We start from the raw sequence: 20,515 nt of genomic DNA, 5'->3' as shown, positions 1-20,515 counted from the left end.
TTCCAGGCCAAGTTTTTACTTGGGAGGGGGTGAGACCGGGTGCTGCAGTCATGCACAGGGAGCTGGGACCCACAGTCTGGGTGAGGCAGGGAAAAGCTTTGACTGGAAGTGATTTTCCAGCATCCTTTTCCCTCGTTAAAGACCTCTGGAGGGGCAGCTTGTTAGTTGCGTTTTGCAACATGACTTAACATGGCAAACCTGCTCCAGCTGGGCTGTGGGAAAGGTGAGCAGGGGTGAGGTATCTGCTGGCCTCTCCACGGGGGCGAAGTGGCTGGCTCCAGCCCGGTGAGGAACAGGGTGAGGGCGTGCAGGTGCCTCCCCACAGCGGGCGTTGGGGGCAGCTCCTGGGAGAGGCCCTCACCCCAGGCACCTTCCCCCCCCTCCACTGCCAGAGCTGCGGGGGTTCAGTGCCTGGGAACCCATGCCAGCGGGTGAGGATGGAGGCGCGGGGCCTGCGGCAGAGGCGGCCGCTGCCAGCCCCATCAGCGCGCTGCATGCCGCTCTTACCGAGCAGCTGGCAGCAAAACGTCAACCAAATAAATGGCTTGATTGCCCCGTTATTAGTTACTAAATTAATCCTTTTGTCAGCACTTAACAAACGTCGAGCTGTTGGCTCCTGGCCTCGACCCGGTAAAAGGGACACCCTGCCTGGGGCCTGATCCTGCACAGCCCAGCCACTGGGCTGTGATCCTCCCTGCATGAGGGCTGCCCGGTCCCGGCAGCATCGGGCAGCTCTGCTCTGGGTAAGTGCCCGTGGCAGGATGAGGTGGCCAGGGTGGCCAGCTTGTGCCTCTCCCCGCCCAGCAGCCCCGCTGGCAGCCAGCAAGCTGAGGGTCTGGCTGCCTGGAGGCGCTCCCCTGCAGCTCGGGGAGGAGGGGGGGATGTCAAACCACCTTCTGCAGAAAAGGCAGGCTGCTGTGGGGGGAACAAGGCTTCTCCTTGCTTCCTCAGCTGGGAAAAGTGGCTACGCAAACCTGCAGGTGGTTGAGAGGCAAAATTTCCTGTCTTCAGCTGCCGAGATCCTCCTTTCAGGGCTAGGACAGCTGTCCCCAGCCCAGAAGTCCTCTCATGTGCTGGTCTTTAAGCTAACATAAGAAATTGAGTTTAGAAGTCTTATCCAAACTGTTCTTACCATTCCAATCAGGAAATGTGCCTGAAGCAAAATGGCTTTTGAATCACAGTTGAAAGCCATGTCCTAGTTTAAGCAGGGATGGAGATTCAGCCCTGCTTGGTGCCTCATGTAGCCCTTAGGGGAGAGATCTGATTTCCCAAGGAATCTTTAACATCTTCCTTCAACTGTGCTTCCTCTCCTCTTTCCCCCCCACTGGAAACAAAAGCCAGCATAACCAAGGTTTTTATCCTCAAATTTTACTGTAATTAAAATACAGAGATGCAGAATATTCCCAGAAACACACTGCAAAACAAACCAAGCAAACAAATTCAGTAGGAAACCAATTACAGACACTGAAATGATAAAAGAACAAAAGTGTTCTCTGGAGCCCAGCACCGTGCACAGGACCACGCGGCCGCAGTGACGGTTTTGGGTTACCAGAGGGCTGCTCAGCTCCTAGAGAAGCAGAGTCGGGCCCCAGTATGTGTTCCAGCAGTTCTGTGGCTCTCTCTAGCCATCTCCGTGTTTCTGCTCCCACTGTTGTTTTTACAAGGATGACTTTGCAATGGAGACACAAGAAATGACCCACCCACAGGGACAAGAGCCAACGAGGGAACCCAGAGGAAAAGAAGTGGGTTAAGATTTCCCACACACACAACACAAGGGGACAGAGAGGGGTGGAAGACATGCACTTCTCTCCCAGCCAGGGGAGCTGTGGGGGCAGAGTTGCCCTCTCTGCCCTCCCAGCCAATATGAGCGTGGATGTTTAATGAAGGTCTCGGTGAGAGCTTTGGAGAGCTCTACCCAGAGGTGAGACAGAAAGCTAAGGGAGAAATTTAAAAAAAAAAAAAAAAAAGGATAATGAGATGAGTGAAGGGAAAAGGGAGGAGAGGATGTGCCTGTGGGCTCTTCTCTCAGACGGAGCACACTTTTGGGGCATGGGGAACGTCCAGCTGTGGCAGCGTACAGGGCTGTGTGTAGGGCCACATCCCACCTCCACCATGGGGAGATTATGACAAAAGCCTGGGGGAGATCTGGGAAACGGGAGTGGCAAGGAGGGAGCTGGTCTGGTGCTTGGACCATCCTTTGGGCACATCGATCCATCTAAATGGAAATCCCTATCAATCATCACTACTATGGAAGCTGGGCACCAGCCAGGTGTGGACCACCACTACACACCAAACCCACATTCATACAGTTTCCTTTCTGTGTTTTTCCCCAGGTCAAACTCCATTCTATTCCTCTCTGATTCAGATCCTAACAAACAAATTCCACCCAAGCTCCCCTCCTTCTTGCTCCCCGGCTCCTCACCTCCTTCTATCACTGGTCCCTCTTCACCCCCTCACCGTCACCTGAAAGCTGGTGATCTTCCTTGTACTCACTTCAATCCTTTCTTCCATACCGGTGCTGCCCCAGCTCCCTCCACCTAGTAGCAATGGGATTTACGCACAATGTAGTTTTTGCCACTAAGGGGTGGTGGGAGAATGGCTGCACCAGTGGCTCAGGTGGACTCTGAGATGGCTGCGGTCTGTAGTGGGGGAGGAGGAAAGATAGGGCATCTGTCAGGAGCCAGCAGCTTTCCCACCGGATCCAGATCCTACCATCCTGCAAACAAAGGTGTCAGGAGGCATCTTGGCTCTTAGACTGGGAACACCGACTCTGTTTTCCTTCTGTTCTGGTGCTGAGAGTGTCCAGAAAGGCGGCCTGGGGCTGGGTTGCCTGGATGAATTGAGCAGGCCTAGGATGTTAACAGAGACATACTTTCCAGGAGCCTTTGATTCCTGCACAGTTACGTATTCCTGAATGCCTGCTAAGCGGTGTGAGGCCCTGGTTTTGGAGTAGATTTAATCTCCTACCCCTGCCTGCTAATTTGATCTCTTTTGCCATTTATGGTCCACGAGTTCTCCGTTAGCTGGGCTATAAGAACAGCGATTTAGGCTGCGAGTTCCCCTCACACCTCTTCTCCCCTTCTACAGGCCATTCTGTAAGGAAATGGCAGCTCCAGACAAGAAGGCTTTCAATGGAGAGCTTTACTCCATTTACTGCAAGGTCACAGAGAAGAGCAGAAATAAAAAAGATGGGGAAAGCCTCAGGACCCTTATGGCCTTCCTTAATGCACCTTAATCCCATTTTCCATGCCTGCTCTGCAAGCTCAGTGCCCACAGGTAACAGCTTGGGAAGGATATATTGCCTCCCCCAGCAAGAGCCTGTGTGGGATAGTGGTTAGCCAAAAGCATGATGAGCCTCCCAGCATCTGCCCAGGGGTGGCTGGTGAAGTAAAGCCCCTTAGATACTATCTTCCCCTGCCCACGGCCTGGGAGAGGCAGTTTGGAAGAAGACTGTCTTCTGTCCAATAGGTAAGAAACTGTATTTCTAAGAGGGCCGGTGATAGCACAGCTAGTTATGCCCAAGCAGCTTTTAGCTTTGGAGTTAGAGCTGGCTCCAGGAGCAGCCTGTGATCTGGAATAAGAAATGAAATGCACTCAGGGAGAGCAGTGAGCAGAGATTCACACAGTGCAAACTGTCCTCCTGCTTTGCAGGGCATTTGAGACAAAGGAAGAACAGACAAGACTTCTTCTGGCCTTGCCAACTGCCATGAGCATCGCAGCAAAGTGCAGGCGCACATCAAGGCCTGATCTTTCTGTGAAGCCACTGCCTTCAGAGACAAAACCGACACATCTGGGTCAACCTGGCCTTCACCAGAAAAAAGAGACTGAGGAAATCCACACACATACCAAATGCTATTTTTCTTCAGAAACAAAGATATAGGTTAAACCACTCTCACGATATCAAGAGGAACACACTATGGAGATCAGCAACTTCTTGCCACTGCAAACAGCGGGGACTACCCAAGAGAAGGGTATGGAGAGAGACTAACGCCAGCGTGACTAGCACAGGGACACAGAGACTTACGTCAGGCCCAAAATGTGGATTTAATAAAGGTCAGAATGAAAACTGTTTCACAAGCCCAAGAACATTCAGCAAAAATGGTGGGGGGGGCGGTGGTAGTTAAATATTCCCTGATGTCTGAATCCTAAAGCACAAGAGAGCAGCCAGGAAGGGCAATGACCTCTAATGGGAAATGAAGATCAAGGAAGTTGGCTTCAATGTCCAAAAGATAGGGCAGAAAGTAAACAAACCGCATAGACAAAGGGGATTTTTCACATTCCTTTGGTTTCAATAAACTACACTCTTGGGCAACAAGAGGGGAAAACATCCTCTAAGACATGATTTTTATTTTGACCAGGACCCTATATAAAAACTATACGCTGGAAGTGCCGAAAGTGACTGTGAACTCCTCTGCGGCAGTGGCACAGTTTTGTTTACCTGGCTGAAGACATGCCTGTGGACTGGTACATACACACTCGCTAACACTGATGCATATTTATAAAATACAGCACAAGTACTGCTTCACTTGCCTATTGCATCCAACACCTAATGACCTAGGCTAATCACCTGCCAAAGCCAGGAGCTGCACAGTTAACAGTGGAGTCTGTGGCTTTCCTCATCCCGAGAACTACAGGGGACCCTGGAGTGAGTGAGTGCATGCATGTGTGCACGTGTGTGTGTGCACACGATGCCACACGGCCCCCGGGGCACCATGGGCCAGGCTGAGGATGGCTGTGACTCCCACATGGAGGCAGGTGTCTGGGTTTCTGTGGCACTATGAGTGTGGGTGGGCTATTTAGTGCAACACGGTCATTTAGAGGAGCCGGGCCGGAGTCCTGGGAGCAGCGAGTGGAGGAGCTGCTGGTGCCCCGTGCAGGCTGGCTGCCGCTGGAGCGCGCTCAGCCCCTCGGGGAAGCGCTCTCCAATGCGGCGCAGCCCACTCATACCCAGCCACTGCTCCCGGGCTGCTGAGTCATGGGAAAGCATCGCTCTTGGCCTCCCTTCCCTCCCTGCAGCAGAACTGGGGTGGCATTTGGGAACATACTTGCTCATGGTTACTAGTGACGTCTGTGGAGTGAGAGTGTGGCCTAGAGTCAAAACGCCCCTGTTGCAGATGGGGATACTGCAAGGACTTCAAGGGTCAAACCAAAAGGCCTGGTTTGTCTCTCTGTGGAGCAAACACCACCTGTGCTGCAATATCACAGAGGCCTGGCAGATGCCACTGTCAGCTCCTTCCCCACACAAGAACATACAGCAGCTTTCATCCTCCTGCCTCTCACCAAGAAAATCTGTGTAGAAGTTGATGGCCTGAGACATATCATACTCTTGTGTGGCATCATCCCCGGAGCTGCTCTGCTGAGCTTGAGGGTTTCTTCTCTGAAGGGTGCAATTCAGTCAGGGATTAAGTGATTGGGAGCAGCCTGTGGGATGGGCCCTGCAAAGAAAAGGTAAGAGGTGCAGGGCAGGAGGGAGGCTTCCCCCTTCTCACAGTATCTTTCCTTTGTGTGAGTGGGACTCTCTTCTACGGTTCTCCGCCAGGCAGACCCCCCAAACACACCTCCCAGCGCCAAGGGAAGGAGTGTTCCAGAGGCTGTCTTCCCAGCTGAAGTCGAATTTGACTACACAACCCACACTTCAAGCCAGGCATAGTTCCTCCCCCTCCCCTGTTACTCCCCCTGCCTCTAGGCAGATGTAGCCTGATGCCCTGTCCCACCCCTCTGTGCTTACAAGAGCAAGAAGGGAGAGAGGAAACTGCAAGACAGAGACAACGGTGCCTTTAAAGCCCTCGGAGTAAAGATGGTTCCCAGTAGGTGATGGGAGTGAAAGGCATTGACAGCGGCTCTGTGAACTCTGAGCCAGGCAGGCGGTGCAGAGCAGGCTGCAGCCAGAGTCTGCTCAGGTGCTTGACCCTCCCTGAAGAGGCTGGTTCCAACTCAAAGAGGTGCTGTGTTGGGGGAGAGTATGGGCAGGTTGATCTTTCGGAAGGGAGCTGTGACGGGGATTAGTCAGCTTTGTCCTTCTTCTTTGCGGTGAAAGGGACTTTGCTGGCGACCGCACTGCCCACAGCTCCGACGCCGCCGGTCACTGCTGAGACGCTGCCCTTCACCAGTCCGACGCCAGCAGCAGGGACGCTGGTTACAGCTGTTTTGGTGAGCTCCAGGCTTTTGCTGCCCACCCAGGCAACTCCTCCCAGCGTGGCTCCCACGGCTCCCCGGGTGATACTGAACAGGCCACCCGTCACTCTCCAGATCACCCCTGCCTGCTGCTGCGGATGGTCCTTGCTGGCATCTGCGGGGAGAGAGAAAGAGAAAATCAGAAGCGTCCATGCCAAAGACCTTCTCCCTGGGCACCTCTTCCAGCCCAGGAGGGTTTTTCATCATGGTGCACGCTCCCATATGCGCTGTGTCTTGCAGCCCCAGACCTCTCAGTGCCTGAAGGAGGAACGAGGACTGATCCCATGCCGACAGCAGGGCAGGAGAGGGCTCTGGGAGGGTAGGGAGTGGGAGCAGAATTGCCCAAGTGACAGAGATGAGAAGAGAAGAAGGTGGCTCAGTTACAGACCCAAACTCACAAGCCCCAGTGCTGCAATGCAAAGCAAATCCCACTAACAAGAGATGTAATTCCCCTCCCCTGCATGTTGGCTGACACCAGTAAATCACAAAGACTAATGCCAGCATAGAAGGCATGAACTGCAGACAGCAACTGCTGACGTTTGTGTGGCCTGCAGGTCCTCAGAAGCATCTGTTCGGAGGCAGGTCTGCGCTAGTGTCAGATGCGGGACTGAAACACAGCACAGACCTATCTGTAAGAACTGTAATTGAGCTAGCACAGATAGCAAACTGCAGTAAAGATACAGTGACACAAACGTCACCTCAGGTTGTACAAGCCCGCTGGAGATCTCAGCTATGTATTTAATAGTGTTAAGACAGTGCTTAAGTTGCTACACTATGTCACTGCTGGTTTACCTGTGCCAACTGGATCAAGGCCAGCACGATATACCCACCCAAGCTGCCATCGCACCTGCCCACAACACTGCAGACATAACGTTCACAGCTCACCACTTCTTGGGAAAGGGTTGACTCTGAACTGCTACTCACGGGATTCAAACCCACAGCTCTCCTGCTGGCCTCCACGCACTCCTCTCCCTCTGCGTCAGCTAACAATGCTGCGTGCAGGCAGCAAAGGAGGAGCTGCTCTTTTTGCGGGGCGAGATATTTTGGATCCTCTGGCTTCGGATTCGTTGCCAGTTCCGTACATGAGATGAGTTACTAATAATTGCAAAAATACAATAAAGCAATCCTGGCAGGAAGAAAAGCAAGCACCAGCTGGGAATACAGGATCTTTGGAGCAGCAGCAGCTTGTCTAACCCATTACCTACTCAGAAGAGAGGTTGCACATTGCTGATGAAGCAGGGCTTTTGCACCCTGATAAATACATACACCGTTTCCTGAGAAGTGGGGAAATGACAGGGGTGGAAATACCCTTCTGCAAACCTGCATAAAAACATGGTGCAGCCACGCTTCTGCAGAGAGCCCAAGACAGGGGCCATGTCAGCACCAGCCATTGTCAGCACAGAGTACGGCAGAGGCTCTGCCGGGACCCCAAGGAACAGCCCGTCTGCACTGCATAGCCCTGTGCACACCTGTCCCCCGGCACGGGCACAGGCCTGGCATCTGTCCCTGGGACCAAAGAGGGAGAGAGCCCGGCTGCAGCATCCCAGTTCAGCCACCCGCCTGGGCTGGGCTGCACAGACGGACACACCGCTAACCTAAGCAGATGGACAAGCTCGCTACAGCTGATGGCAGGGAGCCGAATGCTGGCTGAATGCACCTTCTCCTTGAGATCCCAACCCTTCCACTGCACTCTCATCTCCCTCCACCCCCTTTCTCTAAAGGTCCCCGAGAAGAAAGCCCCTCTTGTTTATCCAGTCCAGCAGCGGCTTCCTTCCTTGATTGTTAATAATATTCCAGACAGCAGAAAACTTCACCTGGAAACCCCTCTTTGATGTCTCCTCCCGCTTTCACTTCCACACAGATCAGAGCCAGCGCCGATGTAGGCAGTGGATTTCCTTTGCCAACAAGCAAAGGCCTGGGGAGTGCCGGGAGGCTGGCCCAACCGCTCATCAAGTTGCGGGGCCTTCGCACGCTGCACACCCTGGTTGATGGAGATGTCAGACCTAGTCAGTGTAAGCAAACATCTTCCTCTTACTGTTGCTAACTTGTCTCACGCCGTGTCTTTACCACATCTGCTATTCAGTGTACTTCTGCCAAGCTATCCTGTGAATCCTTTGGAGCAGAGACGATCTTCCTGTTGTCCGCATGTCACACAACACAGTGGGGTCTCTAAGTGCTGCTGGAAAACAAGCTTTTTTCTTGTCTTTTTTTATCTTTTTTTTAAACAAACCAACCATAAGCCTGACAGAAAACACTCAGCAGCAGCAGCAGGGCACGGATTTTATCCTTGGAAGCACCAGCTGCCCTGGGGTGCTGGATGCATGCAGCTGAAGGGACAACCTGACCTTGCCAACTGGATCAGAGCTGCTGCCTGTGCTACAAGCACTGGGGCAGACAGGAGGCCAGCTACTCACACCGGGGACTCTCAGATTGCACCACGTTATCTGTGGGAAAGGGGGACTTTCTAGGCTTCTTAGGAAACAAATTAAGATGTCTTCAGATTCAAATTGTTAACTTTCAGGCACTTAACACAGAAGTTTAAGTAAGGTGAATCAATTCCTCTGACTCCATTTCTAGCTGAGGAACAGAAGGGGGATTCTTCAGAGGAGGCTGCATACAGCAGCCTAACCTAGTCTAGGCATGAACCTGAATTACAGGGTGTGATGATCTTTCCTAGGTATTTTTGTCTTGTATTCTTCTGAAATTCTGCAGATTCTGGAGTCTCCTCAGAGTCGTATGTCTTCCCTTGAGCTTCTCCCAGGCTGTACAGAGCTCTCCCTTGGGCATGTCTCAGGGCAGTGCCTATGAGGAGTCTGGTGTCAACCAGCTCTGCTGACTCGGAATAAACCTTACGTTACACATCTGTCTGATAATCTGGTGAGCAAAATGGAGTTTGAGAGAGGCCAGTACAGAGTTTCTGCTGTAGCAGCTACAGTTCTACAATACAACATATTGCTCGCGTATTCCTCAACAATTTCTCTAAGTGGTTTTTTTTCTCCTCTCTCTCAACGTTGCTGAGACTCCTTGGCTCCATTTCCAGTTCAGTTGCCAGCCCCTCAACTGCTGCACACAGCTTATCCAGTACAGCCATTTTTCTGTTTTGTCTTCAGACTGAGGACGGGAAGAACAGAGGGGCCCAGAAATCCATGCAACTGTAAAGCAGAACTCTACTCAGTGAAAATCAGACTTGTCCTCCAAATGAACACCATCCTCTGAGGATGGCAGGTCTCGTGTTCCTGCTCCCCTGTCTGAGGAAGCAGGATCCTTTGCGTCCCAGAGGACTGCAATGCAGAAGCTCTGGGCATTAAACACCTACTGGCATGCTCAGCTGCAGAGCCAAGAGCTATATCAAAGCAGCAATAATCTTCCTGGCTCTCCCCAGGTAAACCTGTGTCTGAGGCTACCTGGAACCCCTCTGTGGGAGGATTTTGGCTTCTGGAGCTGCTCAGCTATTTGAACAACACGAGAGTGAAAATCTCTTAGATGATATGGGAATGCCTGTAGGTGGATAGCCCAGGGACCAGAGAGGAGGAGGCAACTGCAGACGAGATTGAGGGGGGATGTTACTCTGCCAGCAAAGAGCTACAACATATTGGAGAAAATGTCAGGAAATACTAATGAAGAAAGACAAGGACAAAGGTTCTTTCTGATTAAGCTAGGCAGAGACAATGAAGCTGCAGCACACTGGAGCACCAGTGCTTCACACGCTGCCTGCATCTGGTCTGGAGCTACCCTCATGGTCCTTAAAACTCCACGGGTACCAGGGAAGAGGGATGGAAGACCTGGCCCTAGGAGGGTGCGAGGCCGATCCAGAGGTATTCCAACAGCTCCACCACAGAACAGAAACTGTAGAATAAAAAAAAAACCCCAAACTCAGGTTTGAATAGATCGGAAAAGAGAAAGAGAAATCCCTTGTGACCCCAGCCACCACAAGCCACATCCTAACCTGGCAGCAAGCTGAAATAGGTTGTATTTGTTCTATGCTCCATATGATGTGTCGAAAGCTTTCTAGCCATCCCCAGTTTGTCTGTCTTCAGGACTGCAATAAACCCCACAGTAAGCTGTCATGTAAGATAAGCATCAGATTTACAGTGCAAATTAGTCTCTCAGACAATGGAGTGAGCTAAGCATTTTGTTGGCACAGAGGAGCCCAGATTAAGGGTGAGACAGACAGCAGAGATGAAATACACAAAATAATCAGAGAGACAGACACACAGCCCAAGCAGGGGAACAATTCTGTTCCCTGGAGCCAGCCGCAGCTCATGCTGCTCATGAAAGCTCTTCACCATCTGCCAAGCCCTTTTTCCTTTCCATCAATGACCTGGCCTTTTCAAGGGTCCCTTCAGCTTCATTTCACTCCATGTCAGCTTAGAACAGAAGAAGAAGGAGAAAAAGAGATGAATAAAACTCACTCTTGTGTGACTGCCGTCACTCTGGGCTGGGGTCAGCACCCCACACAATGGGCCCTCCTCCTCAGCCACAGCCCTCTGCAGTCCCCACTGGCTTCTCTCCTGAGCAGGGGTCCTGCCTGCTGGGGCTCCAGACAAAACCGGGTCTTCTCATCTGATCCTTGACAGCATCTATGACTCCGGGCAGAAGCGAGATCAGTTTGTTGGTAATAACAGATAAAGCTTTCAAAGCTGCACGGCGACTCCTCAGGGCTTTGCATCGCATTTGTTTGGCGACACAAAATGATAGCCTGCGCTGGTGCCCAGCACAAACCGCACGGGTGTTATTCCTCGCCTCAGCCTCTGCCAGCAGGTGATACAACAGGCAGGGAGAACTCTTTACTTTAAAAAGGACTTGTACAAGTTGCTTTTTCCTACTAACTTACAGAAACAGCCCCAAGCCAGGAAAGCAGTGTGAGGGAGCAGCACTAGTTGTGCATCTTTAGGACCCTTCCATCCCTGCTAGGCCCCAGGCAAAGGAGCTGGGCTGGCTCAGAGACCAAAATGTAAACAATGTCATCAGTCCGTCCCTCCGCAGATGTGAGAGGAAGGGATGAGGTCACTAGTTCAAGCCTGAATTACGCCTCTGGCAGCTATTAAGTGACCACTGGTGGATTTAGGCAGGTTCCCCCACCTAGAAAAATGTTTGGTCTGGAGGAACAAGCAAGGGGTGGAGGGTCAGCTACTCATACAGTCTAGTCCCAGCTTTGCCCATCTGGTTTTTAAGCAACACTGAGCAAATCGCTGTGACCTTTATCGCCTCTGTACCACTGTGATTGAGAATGTGTGATTTGCTAAATGCCTTGGTTGTTGAGTCACAAAAAAGCATGTATGGGAGAGAAGTTTCCAGTCCTGATGTCTGTTGGAGAAAAACCTGAAAGTTTGATTCAAGTGCACTCTTAAGGCTCTGAGAACCCCAAATGGATTATTGTTATTTTTAACCTTGTGATTTTTTCCAAGTCTACCTCAATTTGAAACGCATGGAGCTGGCACTGCTGCTTCTCTTCCCCTTCTGTAAAGCAAAGCTGAAGTTAATGATCCCTATTTCCTTGTATTGCTGTGCTGTCATGAAGGTTAATTAGGTACAGTTGGTGCAGCACTTTAAACGAGGAAATTGTGTTTGTATCATCATGACTGGCGCTGACAGATTCCTGTTGACATTCTCACAGTATAGATGCCAATGACAACTTCCAATTTATCTCTGGAGAGGTTTCCAGTTTCCAGACAAGTCACAAAGGCAAGGGAAAAGCTTGCCCCCTCCCCACGCACACCAGCCTGCTATTGTGGAGCTACACAAGTTTATCCTAGAGCTGAGACTCTTCATGTGGACAATGCACTCCTCTTCTAGTAGCTGAAGCAGGCAGAGACTGCTCTGACTGATGGGCACAAAAGAAATCTTGCTGTACACCACCTAGCAGGACCCTTCTCCAGGGAATGGCCAACACCACCTTCTTCCAAGCCTCCTGCCTGCAGCCGGAGAAGGTTTAGCTGATCCTTGCGGGGCACAGCTGTAGCAAGCATTTATGTCTGAGATGAAGAACTGCTGCTCATGTTCTTTCTGTCATTTTAGGATCAAAGATCAAGATCCTGTGGTGTCACAGACAAAGTGTTAAAGGGAGCACTACGAAGTGTTTGTTCTTTAAACACTAGTGCTTCGCTCCTGACATCAGTCCCGTGCTGCAGCTGGTTGGAAATGGCTTCACAGGCTCAGCAGCTGTGCTCTCCCCAGCCCTGCTCTGCCCAGGCGCTGAATGCTACAAACCAAGACGGTTGCCACCAGCAAAAAGCCTAGAAATGCCACATTGAGTTTAGCCCTTGAGTTTTAAAATTTAACTCTGCAACCAGCAAGACATACTCACATCTCTCTGCAACAGGATTGTTCGGGAAGCTGCTGCACACAGCAAAACAGGGCATCTGTCTCCACAGCCCGGCTCACCCCAGGGCTCTTCAGTGGCACAATGAGCTTTAATTGTTCCTTGCACATGCCCCAGGAGCAGTATTGACTGTGCTGAGGCATCTACCTTGAAGCACTGAGAGACAGAGTTCAGAGGGTAAATGAACAGTGATACGGGGTGGCTTGCTTTCCTCCTCTGAGCCTGCCGGGGAGAAGCAGCCGAAGCTCCTACTGTGGAAGTGTGAGGCTTAGAGTTGGTTGGGGGTTTTCTGATTCTTTTTTTTGGGAAGCATCGTGTCACCGAAATGGAAATTGTTTGTAGAGACACAGTGGTATTGTTGAAACTTCCACTGAAAGGAGAATTCAGGGAGATCAGCCTCAGATCAGCTAACAACCTAGTGGAAAAAGCATTTGACCAGCCTTGAGTCAGCCCAAGGGCGCTGCCCAGCCTCACACACAGGGGCTTGGGCCTGCAAAATGGCCCAAGCAGTGCCTGAATGCCATTTTCACGTTTTTTGTAGAACTGTTGCACTTAGCAAGAAAAGGTTTAATTGGAGGAGGAGCATAAACTTGTCCTCTTCCTTAAGTGCTTTCTGATGGCTTATTCTTGAAAAAATTAGCAGTTCCTTTGCTTTGCCTTTCTGCAGAAGATGACTGTTTTCTTGATCCAGAAATACCTCTTTTAAACAGCTGTAACAGACTGTAAGGAACAGCCAGAGTCCCCTTCAACTAGGATACTCTGGGACCCTTTTGATTCTTACTTCCTTATTTCTCCTCTAAGTTTAGACAACTTCAGCTACTCTGGTTCCATAGATGTGGTCTCCAATGATGCTGAAGACCAGGACCGCCCACAGCCCAGAGGTAATGTGCCGTGATTGAGAGTCCCACAGTAATGCTCCTTCTGCTCTAAAATTGTAAGGGAGTTGCAGGCCAGACAGCATCATCTACTAGAAAGGATGTGGATCTTGTAGAAGCCAGGAGACCCAGGTCTGTCCTCAGCATTACTGTTCACCTGTTGGGTAACCGATATATCTCCTTTGCTTCCTCTCCACCCTCCTGGCCTGTTTCAGCCATGGGCAGTGTGACTGCCCAGACAGCATGCTGGGCATCCTGCACAGCCGCCCTTTGTGGAGGGGCAACTAATGAGCACTAACAGATTGGCCTCCTGGTGCTTCTTAGAGACAATCTCCCAGCTCCCACTGGCATACTTAACCTCTCATCTCAAAGAGGAAGTGTACCCTGGGACAAAGTCCTCAGAAATTTGCCATCCTTTGATATAGATCATAAGTGCTTAAGGGTGAGGACTCATCCTTTTTATAGACTTGTACAACAGCTGGTCTAAGGAGACCCTTGTTTCATTTAAAGCAAATGTCATCTCCCACCACAGTGTGTAGGCTGTAAGAAAGATGAGGCTACAGGAGAGTCGTAGAGCAAAGCTTCAAGTGGGGTTGCCTGTTCAGGAAGAAAGAAAACTGGACATAGCGGTTCTATCTCCATCGTGAAATCTCTTTTTATCAGAATATATGCCAGAAGGTCAGGCTTTTGCTAGTGGCCAGACAGGTCACTAAAAACCCTACAGGATGTCTCAAGGCCACTGACAGAATGGAGAGATGATCCAAAAGGCACGAGATTTCAGCTTGCTCCAGACAAGTGTGCATGGCGGCTGCTTCCTCCCTACCCTTGTCAGCTGCCAGGTCCTGCACAAGAAACCGCAGCGGTGCATTATGGCAAGTATGAACAGCAAGGGATAGCTATCAGCTGGGTTGTACCTTCCCTCTCACTTGTGTTAAAAGCATCAAAAGGGGCCATCAGACTTAGTTTGTTTGAACTTTATGTCCCTGTACACCTTCAATTTCCACTCTCTGCTCCACCTACAAGTTCTTGAATCAGTCAAGAGGCTTCCTTAAAAGCCTGGTAAGAAAGAGCATATAAAGCTTCACCAATGGCTTTTTCCTATTGGAGTCTCATCACCATGACACTTGAGATTTTGGATCACAAGGATAGGAATCAGCTCTTGCTATGAATATGGGGCTCTTGATCTCACTTGGGCATCTCTGGGTGGAACTGGAATAATGCAGTAGACTCAATGATTTTCAGTGGCTTCAGGCTTTAATGGTCTGAGGAAGGAGAGCTTTCAGACATAAAATTTTACTCTTTAAAAACAACCCTTCCTAGCATTTGTTCCCAGGCTGAAGAGACCATCTTTTTAAGCCTGCTCTTTGACCCATGCTAGCTCAGCTCTTGTCAGGGCACATCACCTCCTCTGTCAATTCTGTAACAGTGGTTGCACATTCTTCACTGAGCTGCTTTCAGCTGCTTGTGATAGCACCTGGCACGAAAAGACCCCAAATGAATCAGAGGCTCTTGTTAAACAGCCTTGTTAATTCAGCTCTGATAAAGACACAGGAGAAAAAAAAAGTAATCAATATTTGTAAAATGAAAAAGGACAAAATCCATAGAGAAATAAAGGTCATTTTCATGGTTCTGAGGCCCTTACAAACAATGGAGAGTAAATAATATAATCCAAGCTTATGTAAGAAATGACTTTTCTTTCATGCTCTAGTGGTACCCAGTGGATTTTAAACAAAGGCAGATTCAGCTAAGCCTCCTCTGTCCAGGAAGGCTAGAAGCCCTTCCCACGACAATATTGCTAACTCACAATTTATCAAGAAGCGCCTGAAGTTTGGTCCCAGCAGCAGTTTGGGAAGGGGCCATGGGAGCGAAAGACAGACATGTCTAACCAGCAGAAAGGTGCTCCAACCTGCCAAGATCAGACATCAGAAGTCTGCTCTGCCTGTTCATCAAGTGCCATGAATATTTTGCGTACTCCGTCACCTTATTATTAAAGGCTTAATCTCTCTACCTTATGGAAGCACGTGATTGACACTCAAGCATTTTACAGCTGAGATATCTGAGAATTTTTCCAAAAATACTCCCAGTAATGTTGGGAACATATCCTGCCTTGATAATAGACGAGGACCCAGGTTCAGGCATTTCCTCTTCCAACTCCTGAAGCAGCTGAGCAAAGGATATTGATGCTTTCCAGCAGGATGGCTGTCACCAGTGAAAAATCCAGGAATTCACCATTTATTCTGATTATGTTCTCCCTACCCCTCTCCAAGGCACATGGAGGAACTGAAGAAAAAAAAAAACGGACAGCTTCTCAAAAAGCAAAGCCACAACTTTTAACTAACCTAAGGTCTGAGTGAAGGTTTTTTGACTCAGAGAAATGACCCATTTATCCCAGAGACTATCCAGGAGTCTTTCTGTCCATCCAAAGGATAACAAGGCAGTTAAGCTAAAAGCTGTGTGCTGCAGAAGCATCTGAGCTGTGGATTTAGTGGGGAGTGACAAATACGCTTGCCTGCTCACACTTCAGCATGCCAGCAACAGGCAGGATAGGGCCTTTGTTATTCTGCTGGTGGTAGGTGTTCGATGGCATAGTCTCAAAAACTCCTTCCCCATCTCAGCTGTCAAGGTGAGAGCACTGCAGTCATGAGTAGGCAGGTATGCTGCCTCTGGGAGCAGAGATGAACAGGCAGAGCATTCCTCCCCCACAGCCAGGCTGAACAGGGAAGGACAGGACCCATCCATGTCTCAGATGATTAGATCTATTCCGGTGCAAAAATCACACCCCAGCTCTACACCCAAACCTCTCGCATGTCCCCTCGCCTCTGTCACTTCAAAATGAGCCAGCTGGTCCTACCCGTTGTGTTCCCAGTGAGCCTGCCACCTGGAAATCTCAGCCCTGAATGCATAAATTAGAGGTAGCACTAACACTGCCCAAGGAGACATCAAACCTCCTCCTCTGTGCTGCACAGACAAAGAGCTGCCGCTTAGGAACATGAAGCCGGGAGTGTGACAGTTCGTTTCGCCTCCTTCCATATTCATGTTCTTGCTCTTTCCAGGGCAGATTTCAATACAGCACAGCAGGGATCCCACGCACACTCTGCTTCCCGGTGGTTACCGAAGGGCTCTGTCTGGTGATGCAGGTAAATTGGATTCTTCTTTGATGCTGTGGCAGGACTGCCGTGGAGCCAGGATCTAGTTTGGCTCTCAGAAATGCTGGGATATCTAGGCCTGCCTTTGAGATGAGTGCCTCATATAGTTGGAGGAGTATCTGGAATAAGAGACACTCCTGCCCACCTCCTCAGCACAGCTGCCAGCTCAGCCCTACACTCTCAGCCTCTCTTGGGAGGTCTATCCAAGCTTGCTTTCCCCCGCTGCCAAGCAGTGATAAACAGGCTCCACTTTAGCTGAAAGGGCAGGAGACCCTGTCACCTCTCGGCTTTCTCCTGAGTCAGTCTTGACTCTTGCTCGGGGCATCCTCTGTCACTGCTTGGAGAAGACCAGTTGACGATAAAGTACCAGAATTGCAGTGTGTGCAGGCAGGGAGCCGGATTCCCTCCCTGCTCTGTTTCTAGTTCTCTTGAGGAGTTTCTAGTCTGCAGGGCATCTCTGTGGCTCTGGGAGGGGAGACAACAAACTCCCACCAGTTTCAGCAGGACCTTCTTTAACTCAAAGATGCCCTTGAGCCTGTTGAACCCAGTTCCCCGCAGTGATTTCATGCTAGGATCAGAAATATCACTAATACTTCTGCTCTCATTCACTTTACCAACTGCTGAAAATCCTCCCATGTGCCTGACTGGGATAGCGATGTGCTGGGGAAGGCTGAAAGCCTACAGAACCTGAGACCCCTCCGGGATCACTGACCTTCTCTGATACCTACCTGTTTTGACTCAAAGCCAAGCAAAGCCAGACTTTGCTGTCAGAGCAAAGAGCTCAGTGGAAAAAATCCATCTGCACACCTACAGCAGCCCTTCAGGTCTCCACATTAAGACAACATTTACTGTCTTGATTCTGTAATGTAGCCTAGCCTGGCAATGCTGTCATGCTTTTGCTATCAGGAAATGAAGGGCAACATTACCCTCCTCCAAAGATTCCCCTTAAATTTTCTTCTGCAGTTCCGTACACATGGGAAGCAATAGGGCAGAACGATTGATTCCTTTAAAAATGAGGGAGTACCTAAGAATGCTTTCAAATACCATGGTACAGAGCTGCGGGATCTGTGTGTCAGGTACCTTCCCAGATTTCACATCAGGTTGCTCACCTCAGCTTGTGGCCCACAACTGGGCACATGCTACCCTCATTCTTGACAGGGTAAAACCTTCAGAAACTCCAGAACCCAACATGCCACACTGTATCTTGGCTAGTGCAATCATTATAGAAACTCATTTGCACCTTTATTTTCCTGCCTTTGTTTCAAATCAGACACACAGAGGGAACGACAGGCGTGACATGAATCTAATCAGAGGCTGATGCCACATCAGAAATCCCATCAAGCTATCTTCCAGTCCCAACAAGCTCTCCACTGAAAGAAAACATCTTGTCATGGCCTGGAGAACCCCTGTGTAGGTTGTGTCCCCAGCAGGGATTCTTAATGGACTCAGCAGTCAGAAACTGGGGTTTATTTTAGAAAGTACAAACAAAAATCCTTTCTATTTAAATACTTTCCTAGCTATTAACGGTGTTTTTCTGGACTTTTTTCCTAGCAACAAACCAACTCTGTATCAAGAAATTCCAGGCAGAGAATTCTTAATTCTCTGACAACACTACAGCAGAGCCCAAATGGCCTAGGAGACCCTGCACATACATTTCATGCCTGCTGTGCACAAGCAAGCATCTGCTCAAGCGAAAGCTGCAGCAGTAGGACATCTGCAATCCTGCTCACCATTCAGTCAGAACAACCTAAGGGGGCCACTTCACCCCTCAGATGCCTTCAACTGGGAAAATCCAGCTGACTCCACCACCCTAGCCCAGTCTGCAGAACTTATCACTCCTAAATGCTGAGTCCTGTTTCTGAAATGGACTAAAAGACGCATGGCCTCCGATCTACACCTTCTGGATTTCTGCTTAAGTTTTATCAAGCCTCCTCTGGCTATATTCAAGCATCTTTCCAGCTAGGGGCCATCCTGAGCACAGATAGATGCTGTCTGCTGAGCACTAAAGGCCTCTCTTCCCCTGCAGCAACAACTTGGCTGTCTGAACTCTAGCTGGCTGATGGCAGCACCTGGATGCCATCCAAAGGCAGTAAGTTTCTTGCAGCTGAATATGTTTAGTCCCTCTCCTAGGGCACAGTCTCCATTACAGAGCTATTGTTTATGACCCCAATTATCTCCCAGAAACTGGTCCTTGCCTGCAGTTAATAACCAAGGCTAAGTGATCAACCGTTAGGACTCCAGCAAACTGATTGTTAACTTCTCTGTCGACTAAGTTCAGAGTCTTTCACTGCTATTAGAAACTCAGATTAATGATGCATAACAGAAATGAACTCTCCTGTGACACAGCTAGGTGAGGCCAGATGAGGGGAAAAGAATCACTCCTTTTTCCTGGAGGTATCAGCTGAGCAGGGAGGAGATGAGCTCTTCGTTAACTCTCTTCTCAGCTGCCCTGATGTCTGGGAGATGACAAAGAGTATCTTATTTTGCAGAGTACGTCAAACTTTTCTTGGGACCTGGATCTGTGGGCAGATCTACATGTAAAATGGGCTCACTCTCCAGAAACAGCTTTCAGAGACTTCTTCCAAGCTGTAATTCCTACACTAGTATTTCAGATTTTCAGCAGTTAACAAGAGCAGGCTAATACTGCAAATCCCCATAGGGCAAGAAAATGAGACCTCACTTCAGAAAGAAAGGTTATACAGAAACAGCATGTAGTGTGTAGAAATGAATCTCAGGCTTCAAGGGAACATCTACGTCCAATAACAGACGTATTGTCAGCATTTCCCAGCCTACTCCTCACAGGCCGATTTGTAAAGCAGCCTTCCAACAACTCATCACAAAATAACAGTTTCAATTCAGAAAAAGCTAATGCTGATTCCACTTCACAGCTCTTTCTTGTCTTCTGAATGCTAATGGGAGACCATCAGCTTCACACTCACAGGCTCACAAGGGCCACTAGATATCTTACAGGTTAAAGCATGGAAGTCTGACTTCAGGGAATTACCACCATAGTCTTTGGCAGCCAGTTTGTCCCCACCCATACAGAGACATGTTAAGAGCACCAGAAGAATAAACCCTGGCAGTGCAGCTGTGCAACCATGGGTCTCTGGGTCAAATGGACAATGAGACAGGAAAGGAAAGAGTGGCTAGAACAAGCGTAAGGATTCCTGGTTGGTTACGCACAACATCAGGAGTTGGTCGGTCCCTACAAATGACTTTGGGTGCCATGAGCTCACTGCCTCTATTGGAGTATGAGTCTCTCCTCCTGCTGCCACAAATATGCAGGGAACAGAAGGAACAGGGCGCTGCTTGCTGCAAGGTCTTCTGCACCAACCTCTCCTGCTCAGATGCCCACCCCTCCAGCTCCCTTCTGACATCTGAGGAGCCAGCACTGGGACAGCTGACATTCAGGATCCTCCCTCCTCAAAATCTACCATATGCTGTCCCAAAGACATTTATTCCCTCACCACTCTGTGGATCAGCTAGGAAAAGGCAGACAAGGAAGGAAACCATCAGGAACAGAAAAGGGCACCTTTCCTTGTCTGATCAACTGCTGGATGATAGAAGACCACAGATGTGTCACCATGGGTGACAGCTGGGTGAGGATAGATGCCTCTCTGTTATCAGTAGATGGTGAAGGAAGACCCAGTGACAGTGAGAGGAAGTAACAGATTTTCTGGTGGTGTGAAGAGGATGCAAGGATCTTCTTGCACTGATGGAACAGCACTCAGAGAGTGGAACATTTCCTGCAAAAGTTTGCTAGTGCTTTTTCTCTCCTGCCCAATCCATTTGCAGCCACACCCCCATAACCACACAAACATGGTGACACTTTCTAATGAAAGTGGAGCACTATTTATTGTGCGTACGGCTGCCATCAACAGAGAGGTTCTGTCAGCAGACACCCCAGCACCCAGCTGCCCCACAAGCGGCACCTGAAGTGCAACCGCAACAAGCCCAAACAAATGCTTGTGGTGTGAGGCCCTGCCTGTAAGTCAATG

General features: G+C 49.7%; 1 protein-coding gene across 3 annotated transcripts in view; it reads right to left on the bottom strand.

The window, feature by feature from the left end:
• Window positions 1–1,352: 1,352 nt before the first annotated feature.
• LOC113480562 (transmembrane protein 263-like) overlaps window positions 1,353–20,515 on the bottom strand; it is a 240,785-nt gene continuing 221,622 nt past the window's right edge. For all 3 annotated transcript variants that reach the window (XM_026849414.1, XM_026849412.1, XM_026849413.1), the window contains one exon: window positions 1,353–6,289. In XM_026849414.1, the coding sequence (XP_026705215.1) occupies window positions 6,003–6,289 (287 nt within the window). In that variant the 3' untranslated portion in view covers window positions 1,353–6,002. The remainder of the gene's footprint in view (window positions 6,290–20,515) is intronic.

Source organism: Athene cunicularia (assembly GCF_003259725.1).
Source record: "Athene cunicularia isolate RWA chromosome 5 unlocalized genomic scaffold, athCun1 chr5_part1, whole genome shotgun sequence".
Taxonomy (NCBI): domain Eukaryota; kingdom Metazoa; phylum Chordata; class Aves; order Strigiformes; family Strigidae; genus Athene; species Athene cunicularia.
Note: the sequence above shows the minus strand (reverse complement) of the source record. Positions and strands in the feature narration are given on the sequence as shown.